Source organism: Podarcis gaigeae, assembly GCF_964106915.1.
Source record: "Podarcis gaigeae genome assembly, chromosome: 3".
Taxonomy (NCBI): Eukaryota; Metazoa; Chordata; class Lepidosauria; order Squamata; family Lacertidae; genus Podarcis; species Podarcis gaigeae.
Window position 1 is genome coordinate 9,827,605 of NC_139680.1, and position 16,510 is coordinate 9,844,114.

The 16,510-nt window shown below is 45.7% G+C and overlaps 1 protein-coding gene across 1 annotated transcript; it reads right to left on the reverse strand.

The window, feature by feature from the left end:
- Positions 1-306: 306 nt before the first annotated feature.
- Positions 307-16,240, reverse strand: LOC310840349 (uncharacterized protein). The gene is made up of 8 exons (XM_083730150.1): positions 16,043-16,240; positions 13,458-14,753; positions 10,553-11,464; positions 8,535-8,629; positions 6,505-6,672; positions 3,845-4,002; positions 1,593-3,530; positions 307-1,177 (listed from the first exon to the last, which is right to left on the reverse strand). The coding sequence occupies exons 2-7, from the start codon at positions 14,750-14,752 to the stop codon at positions 3,288-3,290; spliced, it is 2,871 nt and encodes a 956-aa protein (XP_083586276.1). The 5' UTR covers position 14,753; positions 16,043-16,240; the 3' UTR covers positions 307-1,177; positions 1,593-3,287.
- Positions 16,241-16,510: the final 270 nt, after the last annotated feature.

Below are 16,510 nucleotides of genomic sequence, written 5' to 3' on the forward strand. Positions count from 1 at the left end.
AGCGGCAAAACCCAGAAGTAACGCGCTCTGTTACTTCCAGGTTGCCGCGGAGCGCAACCCAAAAGCACTCAACCTGAAGTACATTCAACCCAAGTTATGACTATGATAATAATCCAGCTAAATCTAATATAATAATAAAATAAATCAGCTAAAACCGATAAAATAAAAATAATAATCCAGCTATAACCAGGGGGCCAACATGCTCTCCAGTTGAATTTTGAGCTATAAGCTCCAGTTTCACAGAAGTTGCACCATTTGGTCATGCAGGGAGGGCCATTATCTTTAGTACAAAAAGGCATCTATACATTTCAGAGCAAACCATATGAAATGACTATTTATTGTGGAAAGCTACGACATTTACAAAGCAGCAGGCCTATAAACAGGTAGCATAAATGATAACATGATAATAATAGTAATTTATACCCTGCCCATCCGGCTGGGTTTCCCCAGCCACTGTGGGTGGTTTCCAACAGAATATTAAAAACACGATAAAACATCAAACATTAAAAACATCCCTAAACAGGTGTGAAATTTTATCCTCGGCTACAGTTATAAAATAGCAAATACACTTAAGAGATGGACAGTTTTCAAGTCTGTTGGTCTCAGGCCGTTTCTGAGTGTCCCTCTAGCAAATCTTTACACGTGGTCTTTTTAAAAATCAAACTTGTTCTGTTCAGCATATTAGCAAGTTCTAATGGTCCATGCAGTCTGGAGTTCCCACACGCCAATGTGAAATGTTCTGAGCGGCTTTTCCTGCAGCTCCTCCTTTCATTCTCTGAAAATGAGACGGCTGAAGGTAACATTCAACGAACCTGAAGGAATCCAGCCCTTTCTCTGGTTATACCATCTCTGCTACTACCGTTTCCAGGATTCTTGGCAGGGAAGGAATGTGTTGTAAACACGGTGTGCGTCTGCTCCACATCAAATACCTCCCCTACAATACAGTTACTTCCCCACAACCTCACTTTATTTCCCTGCCTCACATTTGAGGGCAATTGCCCTTTTTCATACTGGATCCAATCACTGTTAAGTTCAAAGAGTACAGTGGTGCCCCGCAAGACGAACGCCTCGCAAGACGGAAATCCCGCTAGACGAAAGGGTTTTCCGTTTTGGAGGCGCTTCGCAAAATGAATTTCCCTATGGGCTTCCTTCGCAAGACGAAAGCCCATAGGGAAATCTCCGGGAAAGCGGGGAAGCGCAGCGCGTCTTCCCCTCTGTCCTCGGACCTCCTCCACTGGCAGTGGGGCGGAGAGCCCTTCTCCCCGCGCCAGGCTTTGGAAGGCTTATCCGAAGGCTGGCGATGGGGCGGAGAGCCCTTCTCCCTGCGCCAGGCTTCGGAAGGCTGCTTCGAAGGCTGGCGATGGGGCGGAGAGCCCTTCTCCCCCCCCGCCAGGCTTCGGAAGGCTCCTCTGAAGGCTGGCGGTGGGGCGGAGAGACCTCCCCGCGCCAGCCTTCGGATGGCTGTCCTGAAGACTTGTGGTGGAAGGAGGGTTTTCCTTCCCACCGCCAACATTCAGAATGCTGTTCTGAATGTTGGCAGTGGGGAGGAAAAACCCTCCTCCCACCGCAAGCCCCGGGAACAGAGGAGAAGCGCTGCGTGCCTTCCCCTCTGTTCCCGTACCTGTCCGAAGGCTAGCGGTGGGGTGGAGAGACCTCCTCCCGCCGTCAGCCTTCGGAAGGTGGGGAGAAAAGCCCTTCTCCGCACCGCCAGCCTGGCAAGCGGTCTCCATAGGAACGCATTAAATGATTTTTAATGCATTCCTATGGGAAACCGTGCTTCGCAAGACGAAAAACTCGCAAGAAGAAAAAACTTGCGGAACGAATTAATTTCGTCTTGCGAGGCACCACTATAACAGTACAAGTAGAAAGCAATTTCATCTATTAAGAACAGGAGCACTGCTAGGTAAGACCAAGAACCCACCTAACATCCTGTTTGCCAGAGTGTCAAACCCTGGGAAGCCCACAACCAGAACGTAAGTTATTTTCTTATCTTGTACACAGTATTTGATCCTGGAGACGGCACACAGCCATCATGACTAGTAGCCATTTGCAGACTTATCCTCCATAAAATGGTCCAATCCCCTTTAAAACCATCTAACTCGGTGGCTTTTACTACAACTTGTGGGAGAGAATTCTGTAATTGAATGTGTGAAGAAATACCCACTTTTAGTCTGTCCTGCATCTTCATGGGATGGCTCTAGTATTATTCTCCACATGCCCCTCTTTCATATGCCCCCTAACCTGTTTTCTGAACAAAAAAGCCCCAAATATTGCAACGTTTCCTTACAGAGGAGCTGCTCCAGCCTCACGATCATTTGGGTTGCCCTTTTCTGCACGTTCTCCAGTTCCACAATATTCTTTTCACAATGCAGAACTGTACACAGTATTCCAAGTGTGCCTGCCCCAAAGATTTGTATAAAATACATGAATGATATTGGGTGTTTCTATTCTATTTGCCTCCCTGCTGCTGCACACTTTTCATTGAGTTTATCCACCAGTATCTCATTTCTGGTCAGTCAACACCAGATCACACCCCATAAGTGCAATGTGAAGTGTTTTGCCTCAGTGTGCATCACCCTATACTTACATGCACTAAACTGCTTTTGTTATTTTAATATTTTGTTTTACCAGTTTGGCGGGGCCTTATTGGCCTTGTCTTAGCCTCTGCGACTCCCGGCTTTAACTACCCGCATTAAGCATAGCTCTTTCCCATCTTTGCCCATGCCATTTCTTTAAAAACTGAAATGAGAATAATAAAGAGCACTTCTAGTAGTGCAGAGCTATTCCCCTCAGCGCCAGAACCACGGAGCCTGTCCCCACATAGGTACATTGCAAAGATCTTATGCATCTCTGAGCAGAGACATCCCTCTATTGGAATCAAACACGGCCCACAGCCTCCTTGGCAGTATTATAAAAGCAGCCCGAAAAAGGGTCTTGAATTTTTAAAAACTTATGAAGATGCTTCTGTACTGCTGCTGAAGCCAGCTGTGCTAGTTCTGCATATCTCACCATATCTACTCATTTTGAGCTCTGAAAGCATCTCTTCTGACTCCTAAATAGCTATTAGCGAAGCCAGCATCCAAGCTACTAAGAAATGACCCATTCACAAGCAATTCCACAACAATGTCTATGCTGCCCAGTGGCTGCCTCTCAGCTCTGAAGATGCTGAACTCTTAGTGTGTCTTCTCTGTAGAACTTGTAGGCAGATGGAGGATGCTCCCACATAAGGGGCACATGAGAGAGATGCAAAATGTTTTACGCCTGCATTTTGCCTTCACTGTACAGAGTTATAAATACATAAGGGAATGGTCAGGATCTCTGGCATTACTACTACCACATGATATGTGTTCCGCTTTTTTTACACTGGTGCTCTCTGGTTTATAAAGTTTACTTTGGCCGTCGGACCAAACCAGATTAGAGTCCTCTCCTATACGGATATTAGAAAAAGGCTCTATTTTGGACCAGTTGTGATCCTTTTTCATGGTAAGATCTATTAAGAAAGTCCTCCAGTGAGCATTCCGATCGTGTACCTATAGCAGGGGAAGAAAACAAGACAAAAAAATACTGTTGTTATTCAAGTTCTGACCTGATTAGAGCAATCATAAAGACCTGAAACTAACTAGACCAATTTTTTTAAAAAACAAAGCAATGTGGAGTAAAGGCCCCTCTGGGATTAAAGGCTCTGTCATTAAATTTGCCCCTAGACAGACACCAAAGCAATTTACTACATGGGTGTTCTAAGCTTTTTAAAGATCATGGCAAATATTTTTTATACTCGAAGAGTATTAAGCTTGTTTGCCTGCCCATCCCTATTAAAATGAATGGGGCAAACTGAAGAACATACCAGGACATGCCTTCTCAGGGTAGACAGATCTGTGAAGGTCCTTTCACAGGCCCTGCACTTGTAGGGTTTTTCTCCAGTGTGAATACGCTGGTGACGCCTCAGGGCTCCTTGCTGAGTAAAGGTTTTTCCACACTGCTCACAGAAATAAGGAGGAGTCTCTGAGAAAACAAAACAGACCTCACAAATGTTGGGGTGTATTTACAAAATCTTATTTCTCTCTCAACTTTAAACCCATTTTGGGTCTACTTAGCGGCTTCTAAGGTGAACACATACTGGTATCAGAAAACAAAGTACCGTATTTTTCGCTCCATAAGACGCACTTTTTTCTTCCTAAAAAGTAAGGAGAAATGTCTGTGTGTCTTATGGAGCGAATGTGTGGTCCCTGGAGCCAAATTGCCCAGGGGCAAAAAGCAGATCATGCTCTTTTTTTTTTTTTTTTTTTTTGAAAGAGGGAAGTGGGTGTTAAAACAAAGCTGCTGATCGGCAAGCGATTGGCAGCGAGATAAGGGATGCTAGCAACAAAGGAGGCTGCCTGGGAGGGGGGAGGTAAAGACAACAAACTTGCAAAGGGGGAAAACAGGAAGGCTAAAGCAATAAGGAGAGAAATTAGAAGAAAAGGAGGAGCAAAAAACTGCTCCAGCTAAGGAAAAGACACTAAGGCAAATAAGAGGCAAGGGGGTGTTGAAAGGAAGCAGCTGATCGGCAAGCGATCGGGGAAAGAGATAAGGGACACAGAGATAAAGGAGGCTGCCTGGGAGGGGGGAGGTAAAAGCCCATGGATCCTCAGGATTTTTGCATTGGGTCACCCCAAATTCACCATCGGATCACATAGCATGTCCATGGCTACAGCCTGCACCAAAAAACACACGCATCCACTGTTTTGTGGGGCCGCAATGGCGCAAAAACGTGGTTACAAAGCACAGATCAACATGGATTCTCAGGATTTTTGCATTGGATCACCCCAAATTCACCGTCAAATCACATGTCTGTGACCACAGCATGAACCACAAAAATCATACACCCACTGTTTCATTCAAAATATTTTTTCTTGTTTTCCTCCTCTAAAAACTAGGTGCGTCTTATGGTCAGGTGTGTCTTATGGAGCAAAAATACGGTAAGTTGGAAACAGGAGAGAGACAGAAGCCAACAGACACAGCAGCTGTTAAACAGCAAAGCTGAGAATCGTAACTCTGTAAGGGATTTCCAACTCTCAGTGCTACAGTTCCCAGGATTCACAACCATGACTGGGACAAGAGTGATTTTCATGTAAGGCATGAATGTGACTGATGCCTTGAGGGCAGTACTATGGCAGGAGAACAACACAGGGAAAAGCTGGGTTCCTCTTTGTGGTTTTCACATGATCAGTTCTACTTACAGAACTACCCTCTGCTGCTGGAAATAGGCCTCATCCCCCCCCCCCCCCCGAACCTGAACACTGTCCATCTTTTGGAAGCAATAAGAGATCTGTGGAGTGGTGAAGCTGCTTGCCCACAGACTCTACACAACTTGGCTTTCATCAAGGAAAGATATTGCCAAGTAGGGAAAACTGAAAACCCAAGTTTTTTGCGGTTGTCAGAATTTTACAAATGCTGCCGCATACCCAACAAGAACGCAAGGTTCTGAAAGGTGAGCATTTGGGGAAGCTAGAGCACACAGATCTATTTAATTTTCAGTGACTCTCAAGGAAATACATTGTCCCCCTTTGCCTGGAATGAAATAAAGTTTGAAACTTAGCCCAGAGCACCCTAGCTCATGTACACATGTAACGATCTCCTGCTTAGAACATAAATTGTACTGAAAGTATTTCCACATGACAATTCTTGTATCATATTTAAATATGTATTTTTTGCTCTATAAGACTCACTTTTTCCCTCCTAAAAAGTAAGGGGAAATGTGTGTGCATCTTATGGAGTGAATGCAGGCTGCGCAGCTATCCCAGAAGCCAGAACAGCAAGAGGGATTGCTGCTTTCACTGCGCAGCAATCCCTCTTGCTGTTCTGGCTTCTGAGATACAGAATTTTTTTTTTTTCTTGTTTTCCTCCTCCAAAAACTAGGTGCGTCTTGTGGTCTGGTGCGTCTTATAGAACGAAAACTACGGTAGTATTTACACATGGGGACGCAGGTGGCGCTGTGGGTTAAAGCCTCAGCACCTAGGACTTGCCGATTGAAAGGTCGGTGGTTCGAATCCCTGCGGCGGGGTGCGCTCCCGCTGCTCGGTCCCAGCGCCTGCCAACCTAGCAGTTCGAAAGCACCTTGGGTGCAAGTAGATAAATAGGGACCGCTTACCAGCGGGAAGGTAAACGGCGTTTCCGTGTGCGGCTCTGGCTCGCCAGATGCAGCTTTGTCACGCTGGCCACGTGACCCGGAAGTGTCTCCGGACAGCGCTGGCCCCTGGCCTCTTGAGTGAGATGGGCGCACAACCCCAGAGTCTGTCAAGACTGGCCCGTACGGGCAGGGGTACCTTTACCTTTACCTTTTTATTTACACATGACGATTCTTGCATCATATTTAAATAAATATGCAAGGCACATTGCCAACTGTGGTCTGGGACAGATTCTGGATTCTTACGCTGTACTTGCACAGAATGAACACTGCACGTGGCAGAGACTTTCCTCAACACGATCCATCTCCTCCACCCCCACTGGGAAGGGATTTATTACCTGCATGAACGTTACTGTGTTGGGCTAATGAGGCCCTCAGTCCAAACGTTTTCCCACACACATCACACTTGTATGGCTTGGCTCCCATGTGGCAGCGCTTATGGCATTTCAAGTATTCATTGGTAGAAAAATGTTTTCCACAGACATCACACTTGAACAGACGCTCTCCTGCAAAGGAAATGAATGGTGGTAGAATTATGTTACTGACCATTACCTACGCTGATGATCACCCACAGGAGACGTCCAAAGAACGTCCAGGGATGGGGAGCCGCTTCAGATGTTGTGGGACTACAATTCCCATCATCCCTGAGCATTGGCTAGGCCGCCAGGGGATGCCATTTGTTTATTTACTTTTTACCCCACTCTGGGCCCGGGACAGCAGTTGAGTGTCCCAACAACCTTTGAACAGCTACGTATTCAGTGGGACACTAGAAAGGCCAGTGTGTGTGTGTGTGTGTGTGTGTGTGTGAGAGAGAGAGAGAGAGAGAGAGAGAGAAATAATTTTCATTTGAATTTAGAAGTATAGAATTATAACAATACAAAATACATATCCATATTTAGAGATTTCTCTGAATCTCTGGACTTCCCCTCCATGGGTCCTATTGTCAACCTTTTCAACTGCATATTGTTTAGTATTCCATATTTTATGTCTCTCTATTTTGTCCATAAAATTTGCTACATTTGCTACATTACAACTACCTGACATTTAGAATACATCTGAAGGCAGCCCTGTTCAGGGAAGTTTTTACTGTGTGACATTTTGATGTATTTTTAATCTTTGTTGGAAGCTGCCCAGAGTGGCTGGGGAAACCCAGCCAGATGGGCGGGGTACAAATAAATTATTATTATTATTATTATTATTATTATTATTATTATTATTATTATTATTATTATTGCAATCCTGCTAATTTTTTCATCTGCTTAGAGTGCTCTACCAGTATAAATTTCCCTCATTCTTTATTAAAGAATTGGTCTTTTTGGTTCCTGAGCTTTCTGGTCAGTTTTGCCATTTCAGCGTACTCCAACAGCTTAGTTTGCCACTCCTCTCTGGTAGGGACTTTGTCTTCTTTCCATCTCTGGGCTAGGAGCATCTGTGTGGCCGTCGTCTCACAGTGCATAGGCACACATTTGTGATCTACTTCCATTGATGGGCCACACATTCCCCTTCCCTGGTCCAGGAGATCACTTCTACACTCTCTACCTTCCCAAGAATAGTTGCCTCTCTTTCTGCTCCTGGGGTATATGATCCTTTAAGCCTCTGCTGCACCAGTTACACATCTTTTTCTGTGTGGTCAATGCCACAGAAGCCCTGGGCAGGTGGCCATTTGTGGAGAGTGTAGAAATGTGTGTGCTGTCTTATTCCTGATCACAGTGTAACATGTAGTTCGACCCGATAGAACAGGCTAGAGTAAGTGAATGAGAGGCAGCTTAAGAGTTATGCCTCACAGGAAATCTGGTAACCTCCCCCCCCCCCCATCATCCTTTTCAACTACTTATCTGTAATTCATGAAAAGTCATAAAATTGTAAAGTTGGAAGGGACCCCAACGGTCATCTAGCCCAACCCCCGGCAATGCAGGATTGTAATCAGAATAAATCAATATGCACGGATAGGAATTAACCTCTGCCACATCCAAGGACTGGATTTAAACGCTTACCTGTATACCTGAAGGAGCGTCTCCACCCCCATCGTTCAGCCTGGACACTGAGATCCAGCGCCGGGGCCTTCTGGCCGTTCCCTCATTGCGAGAAGTGAGGTTACAGGGAACCAGACAGAGGGCCTTCTCGGTAGTGGCGCCCGCCCTGTGGAACACCCTCCCTTCAGATGTGAAGGAAATAAGCAGCTATCCTATCTTTAAAGGACATCTGAAGGCAGCCCTGTTCAGGGAAGTTTTTAATATTTAATGCTGCACTGTTTTTAACATATGATTGGGAGCCGCCCAGAGTGGCTGGGGAAACTCAGCCAGATGGGCGGGGTATAAGTTATAAATTATTATTATTATTATTATTATTATTATTATTATTATTATACCTGTATGTGTCCTCTTGTGGCCAGTAAGCTTGCCTTTATCTACAAAGCAAGCTCCACAATCCTCACAGACGTATGGCTTTTCACCTGTATGGGACCTGCAGTCAAAGAAATATGAAAACGCTGACAAAACGTGTCCTGCTTAGTAAATATTACAGATAGTTTGCCAGTATTCCACCCCTCTCCCTCACCTCCCTGCCACCACCCAAGGCAAGCGGCAGAGAACTTGGGAAATGACTCCTGCCATAGCCTGGGGACTTGGACTAAATGATCTTCAGGCACTTTCTGGCGCTATACGATTCTATGGCTACAGCAAAAAAAAGTATCATAGAATCATAGAGTTCGAAGAGACCACAAGGGCCATCGAGTCCAACCCCTGCCAAGTGGGAAACACCATCAGAGCACTCCTGACATATGGCTGTCAAGCCTCTGCTTAAAGATCTCCAAAGAAGGAGACTCCACCACACTCCTTGGCAGCAAATTCCACTGTCGAACAGCTCTTACTGTCAGGAAGTTCTTCCTAATGTTTAATGTATCAAAGATAGAGTTGTCAAATAAGAAAAGAAAAAGTCAGATTTCTCATTCCTCTAGAGCAGGCTTAGGCAAACTCCGGCCCTCCAGATGTTTGGGACTACAATTCCCACCACCCCTAGCTAACAGGACCAGTGGTCAGGGATGATGGGAATTGTAGTCCCAAACATCTGGAGGGCTGGAGTTTGCCTATGTCTGCTTTAGAGTACAACCAATAACAGCAGACTTAATTAAAATAAAATTTAAAAAATCAATACAGGATAATTTGAGATGGAATGGGAGAACCTTCGAGTCTCCAAGCGTTCTTGGATGCCAACTAGCCCTCAGCTGGAATGCTGAGGGGTTTTAGTTTTTATTTATTTAGATAAATATAAACCACACTTTTGTAAAAATACCACAAAATGGCATGTGCCAGACAAAATTACAATCAGAAGTTGTAAGTCCAGCAACACCGAAAGTTCTCCTGATTTAAGACCTCCTGAGAACAAATAGAGAAGGGAGCCCCAGCTCAAGGAAACAGGTTTTTAAACCTGCCCCCATTGAGGTAGCAGCAGAAATCATGTAACATTACCAGAAATTTCGAAGCACGGAAAGTCAGTCCCCACCTCTGCTCCCATTTGGAGTTGGTCCAAGAGCTGCTTTGTATATTTGTGTGTTTAAGCGGTGTGTCACCTTTTTTAAAAATGCTAGAACTATTTAGTTCTAGTTGTATTACAACTACTACTGAAGGTTGCCAGCTACACACTCTTCCACCCCCCCACCTACACACATTGGAACATTTAAAGGTAAAGGTAAAGGTACCCCTGCCCGTACGGGCCAGTCTTGACAGACTCTGGGGTTGTGCGCCCATCTCACTCAAGAGGCCAGGGGCCAGCGCTGTCCGGAGACACTTCCGGGTCACGTGGCCAGCGTGACAAAGCTGCATCTGGCGAGCCAGAGCTGCACACGGAAACGCCGTTTACCTTCCCGCTGGTAAGCGGTCCCTATTTATCTACTTGCACCCGGAGGTGCTTTCGAACTGCTAGGTTGGCAGGCGCTGGGACCGAGCAGCGGGAGCGCACCCCGCCGCAGGGATTCGAACCGCCGACCTTTCGATCGGCAAGTCCTAGGCGCTGAGGCTTTAACCCACAGCGCCACCTGTAGCTCAGGTTAAGTACTTACTTCGTTCTGGAGGTCCGTACTTAACCTGAAACTGTTCTTAACCTGAAGACCACTTTAGCTAATGGGGCCTCCTGGTGCTGCCGTGCCGCCGGAGCCCGATTTCTGTTCTCATAGAAGAGTCTGTAACCTGAAGCGTATGTAACCTGAAGCGTATGTAACCTGAGGTACCACTGTACGCATGGCCAATATGAGTTAGAGGTAAGTACCCAATTCTGATGCATGCAGAATTTGCAAAATTAAAGATAGAAAATAGAAAAGACAGAGAAAGAGAGAGAGAGAGAGAGAGAGAGAGAGAGAGAGAGAGAGAGAGAGAAAGAAAACAGGCTTACCTGGTGTGAATCTTGAGCTGGGATGGCTGAGCAAATCTCGAGCAACAAATGCTGCACTGGTACGGCTTCTCGCCTGTGTGGGTCCTCATGTGAAACACTAGCGCTGTTCTGGAGCTCAAGATCTTCCCGCAGACAGAGCAAAGGGGACGCTTCACTCTTCCTTCGTGTTTCCGCATATAGTGGGTCCTCACATCCCTTTTCCTTTTAAAAGTGGCGTTGCAGAGGGTGCAGGAAAACTGCCTGTCGTCCGTGTGGACGCTCGCCCTGTGCTCCTTCCAGCTGTTGTAACTCGCAAAGGACTTGCTACAGACGTCACACTGATAAATTTTACCAGGCACAGAATGGTGGACGTTTTTGCAGTGGTCAGTGTATTTCTTCCGCGAGACGAACTTCTCTGCACATTTGGTACACGTTATAACATAGGCTGATTTTTTGGCGCCCTCGTTTTTGTTCACAACGCCCCTCGCTTTGCAACCGGCATCCAATTTGCTTTCTTCAGCATCTTGATCATTTGAATTATCATCGATGTCTTCGGAAGAGACTGCCTCATTCTCTTCCCTGCCCCTTCCTTCTGTTTCACAGTCCCTTTCTCCTTTTACACAGTCTTCTGCAGCCAAAGTCCTGTGTCCATCTGGTTTTTCTCTTGGAATATCAGCATCACCACGTTGCTCCTGACTTTCCTCTTTACTCTCAGACTCTGCTTCCAAAGGAGGAGGATTCCTGGATTCTCCCTCAAGCTCTCGAGTTTTTTCATCCACAGGTTCTCTTTGCAAGTCGCTGTTTGGTACCTTTGGGTATGTTTTGCTATTCTTGTCAACTTTGCTATCTATAACATCTGCTTTTTTTGTTGGCGGGGCTATCATCCAGTAATCTGGACTGAGTTTCCTGTCTTGTCCTGATTCATGTATTTTTCTGTTGGGGGGAAAAAGTAATGCCACCTGTAAATTAGATACAATTCCCAGCAGGCTATACTAGATACACAAATAATCCATATATTCATACAAGGGCAAATTCGATTGAAAAGCATCTAAGGCCACAATCCTAACCTCCTTTCTATGGGGTAAGCCCCAATGACCTAAGTAGGACATACTTCTAAGTCAAAATGCATAGGATATTGCTGCCCCCATCACTAGGTGCTATTCTAAGATTTTTTTTTCCAGCAGGCATTTCCAGGTATGATATTTAATTACTGTTTGCTACGCAGGTGGCGTTGTGTGTTAAACCACAGAGCCTAGGACTTGCCGATCAGAAGGTCGGCGGTTTGAATCCCTGTGACGGGGTGAGCTCCCGTTGCTCGGTCCCTGCTCCTGCCAACCTAGCATTTTGAAAGCACGTCAAAGTGCAAGTAGATAAATAGGTACCACTCCGGCGGGAAGGTAAACGGTGTTTCCGTACGCTGCTCTGGTTCACCAGAAGCAGCTTAGTCATGCTGGCCACATGACCCGGAAGCTGTATGCCAGCTCCCTCGGCCAATAAATTGAGATGAGCGCCGCAACCCCAGAGTCAGTCACGACTGGACCTAATGGTCAGGGGTCCCTTTACCATCTTAACTTTGTTTTCGTTTTAAAAACTGGTAAGTTTTGATGTATTGGTTGGACCTGTCTTCTGCATTGGATAGGTTTCTTTTTCTAGAATGGTGGGATAGAAAAGCTTAGTAAAATAAAATGGAAATTGACAAATACACATCATGAAGGCAAAGTTAAACGCAGAGCCTGCAATTCTAGAATACATTCCTGGGAGTAAATTCAGTTGATCTTAGTGGCGTTTGATACTGAGTAAGAGATGCAATGGACTGTGATGTAAAGCATCATTTCATAATCTTGTTCTGAGCAGCAGCAGCCAAGTATAAAGTCTGACAATAATAATCACTCCTAGCAGCGCACAGGGCATAAAAACTCCATGGCAGTTTGTATGAGCTGCCTGACAAGGAGAGCAAACTGAGCAGCACAGCACCTTTGTTTCTCTGACTGTGGCTGTTTGGTTTGCTGTGCCACACATTGTCCAGGCTATAAAAGGAAGAAAGAAAAGTTTATTGTGCTGCCTGTAAGCTTCACAGACTGGCTGTGGAAGCCATGCAGCAAATACTTTTACACTGATAGAACTGTCTAAATGTAACTTTGAATATGCTTGTATAATAGCACTGCAATAACAAGAAGAATGCGGGTGGCGCAGTGGTATAAACCACTGAGCCTTGGGCTTGCCGATCGGAAGGTTGGCGGTTCTAATCCCCGCGAGGGGCTGAGCTCCCGTTGCTCAGTTCCAGCTCCTGGCAACCTAGCAGTTCGAAAGCACGTCAAAGTGCAAGTAGATAAATAGGTACCACTCCGGCAGGAAGGTAAACAGCGTTTCCATGCACTGCTCTGGTTTTGCCAGAAGCGGCTTAGTCATGCTGGCCACATGACCCTGAAAAACTGTCTGCAGACAAACGTCGGCTCGCTCAGCCAGTAAAGCGAGATGAGCAACTGTAACCCCAAAGTCCTTCGCGACTGGACTTAAATGTCAGGGGTCCTTTACCTTTTTTTTAAGAAAAAGAAGAAGAGTTTGGACTTGATACCCTGCCTTTCACTCCCCTTAAGGAGTCCCAAAGCGGCTAACAATCTCCTTTCCCTTCCTCCCCCACAACAAACACTCTGTGAGGTGAGTGAGGCTGAGAGACTTCAGAGAAGTGTGACTAGCCCAAGGTCACCCAGCAGCTGCATGTGGAGGAGCGGGGAAGCGAACCTGGTTCACCAGATTACGAGTCCACCGCTTTTAACCACTGCACCACACTGGCTCTAAAGCAAATCCTATAGCAAATCCTCTAAAGCTGGCAGACTTCTATTCGCTTCTGGATAAAATTTCTAACAGCAAAGAGATGAAGACGGAAAACTATCTCCCAGTATTCTGAAATGAACAAAGACTTTACCTTACGTGAGTAGTGAAGGCAGATCTCTGAGCAAAACTTGCCGTGCAGCCTCCGCACTTATAAGGCTTCTCTCCCGTATGTGTTCGAATGTGAACCGTCAAGCCACACTTAGAGCTGATCACCTTGTCACAGTAGGGACACCTCTGAGGATTGTTTTTCTTCTCATGCACTCTCCGCATATGATGGCTGATGTCTTTCTGGCACTTAAACCTTTTGTCGCACAACAAGCAGGGGAACTGCTTTTCATCGTTGTGAACGGTGAGCCTATGTTGCCTTAGGTCCTGGCAACTGGGAAAGAGTTGGCCACACATATCGCAGCTATATTGAACCACCAGATCTGCGTCATGTTCTTGCTCCATGTGCGACCGGTACTGCTTGGCAAAATGGAAGGAATGACAACACTTGTCACATGTGTATGTTTGGGGCAAGACTTTCGATACATTGCGCGGCGATTTCCTGAGTTTGGTTTCGCTAAGATTCAAGCCGTTTTCACCCTCCTCCTGGCCGGGTAATATCTTGCTTGTAACAATGCAGGCTTCCTTGGAGTCCACCAGATTTAGTGACAGGTTGCTGGCCTTATTTCCCGGTGGGCTGACATTCTTCATAGTATGAGCACCGTGCATGTCTATTTCATGACATCCAGCTGACGCTGCTGTGCTGTCTTTGGGCCCCTCAAACACAACACCATATTTGTCAGAACGGCCAGGTTTACCTTCACTACCATCATAGACGGCAGTCAGTTTTGTGTGCTTCTTTCGGTCCCAAAGCTGTCTCTTCATGGGCGCTGCCAAAATTCGGGACGAAGCACTCTGTTCCTTGTTTTCTACTTGTTTTGTTTTACTGCAGACAGACCTACTGCCTTCATGTCTTTCTGAATGAACACCCAGATCCAAATCTTCTCCTGCAGTCTTCATTTCTTCAAAAACATCAAGCAGATCTTGGCATTCAAGTCTTTCGGCTACCTCCTTTATTCGGTGCAGTTTGTCCTCTTCAATTTCTACTTCTGTTGTGTAGGCAAACTTTAGGAAGCAGACAAATTCTTCAGTTTGAACACCCTGAAGAGTCACCCGACAATCTCTGGCTTTCAGCATCTCATCGGTGAGGAACAGGCTTCTAAAATAATTGCTGGAAGCAGCCAATACAACTTTGTGAACGAAAAACTCCTCCTGGATGCCAAACTGGTCTGTGTATATTATTGCGTCACAGAAGTGGCCAAACTGATAGAGAGAATGTAAGGTTCTCAGTAGGCTGGAAGCAGCCGTGTTGGATTTCATTAAAATTTTCTTTTTCTCCATCCTATCAAAAGGAAGTGCGTCAAAGAATGGTGATATATTGGTTTGTATAAATCCCCCACTTTCAAAATAAATAAATGAATAAATTCACTTTCTCGGTGAATTCACAGTTAACACAGAATGTTACACATTAATAACTGCAGACAAAGTTTATGGAATTCAAAGGACTGTATGACCAGTCCTCCCTCTGTAGAGGGAGACAGACTAACAGTGCAATCCTATCATGCCAACTCAGAAGGAAGTCTCATTGAGTTTAATAGAACTTACTTCCTGGTAAATAAACACAAGGAGGGCAGCCTAAGAAAACAGAATAAAGTGTGGAATAAACTTGCACTATTAAGCCTAGTTTCATATTCCAGCCTAGTAGGAAGCCTTGGTGGAAATTTATTATATTCCAGGCTCTACTCTCTACTTGCTGCCTTGTGCAAAACTGAGAAGACACCTACCCACGATGAGAAACAGGCATACTTAGACACTTTCATGCAATTCTGGAAATTTTGCATTGAAAACATCAATCCCTATGAGGAAAAACCAAAATGTTTGAAGGAAGAGAGGTGTAGGGAAGCAGAGAGAAAGAGAGAGAAAATGTTCTCTGCTAAAACTAGGATTTGGGAGTCATCCAGTGAAACTGACAGGCAGAAGATTCAGCCCAAACAAAACAAATAACTTCTTAGCACCAAACACTTATTTATGTCCTAAGATTTATACACCGCTTGATTGTTGTTGTTGTTTGAAATCCCTCAAAGCGGTTTACAAAAGATAGCACAGTAAAATCTAGGGGAGGGGAAATTACAACCCTTACTTCAAAACATGCAAAAGTAAAAATACAAAAAAAGCAGATTAAAACTTTCTGAGCATCTGGGGTGACTCGTCTAAATAGGAGTGGGGTTTTTTTTTAGCAGGTGCCAAAAAGAGCACAGCGAAGGCCTCTGAATGATCTCAACAGGCTGGGAGTACTAGGCGCCGCTGCACTAAGCGACTGGGCTCTTGGTGCAACTTCAAACTGTTAGAATCACAGAACTGTAGAGCTGGGAGGGACCCAAGGGTCATCTAGTCCAACCCCCTGCCGTGCAGGAATCTTTTGCCCAACGTGCAAAACCCGAACCCACGACCCTGAGATTAAGAATGACTATGTTCTACCGACTGATCTAACCCAGGTCTGAGTTCGTTGTCGAAAGCTGGCACCTTGGATGGGCATCAAAATTGCAAGGACGTATCCCCCCCCCCTCTGCCCCCCCAAGCAACATGCAGTGAGCTCTACCAGTGGAACCTCCACTTCCAGGGACAGAATACCTTTTGAATTATGACAGCCAAGCGCTGCTGCCTTTCCCGGGGCGGAGAGAAGGAAGCGGAGCTGAATCTAAGCGGACCTTTCTTTTCCTTTTTGCAGCATCCCTCAAAGCGGGGAAGGAAAACGCTCCGCGTGACCCTCGGCGGCCACCGTAGCAAGGCAAGGAAAGGCAGGAACTGTAAAGACGGCGCACGCCCCACCCGACATCTTTCTCGCGGGGAAAGTGACGCCGCCGGAGCCATTTTTGGTGCTGGCAGCAGCCTTTTCCGCCCACGCTGCCGCGGAAGGGAAGTAATTGGAGGAGAAACGTCACGTGGGGAGAGTTTCTTTGATGGGGTTGGGGGGAATGCAGCTTGGGCTACGGAGAAGTTGGTTAGAAACATCTATTTATATATATATATAATTTTATTCAGTTTTCTGTTTTACAATTCAGGGTATTCATTTAAAAAACCTTAAAATGTCAGTGACTT

Excerpts from the sequence above, each read along its gene's own strand:
- LOC310840349 (XM_083730150.1), bottom strand. The coding sequence starts at position 14,752 with ATGGAGAAAAAGAAAATTTTAATGAAATCCAACACGGCTGCTTCCAGC. Across the intron at positions 11,465-13,457 it reads GCCTTCACTACTCACGTAAG|AAAAATACATGAATCAGGAC; the intron begins GTAAAGTCTTTG and ends TCCCCCCAACAG. Across the intron at positions 6,673-8,534 it reads CCACAAGAGGACACATACAG|GAGAGCGTCTGTTCAAGTGT; the intron begins GTATAATAATAA and ends TTTCCTTTGCAG.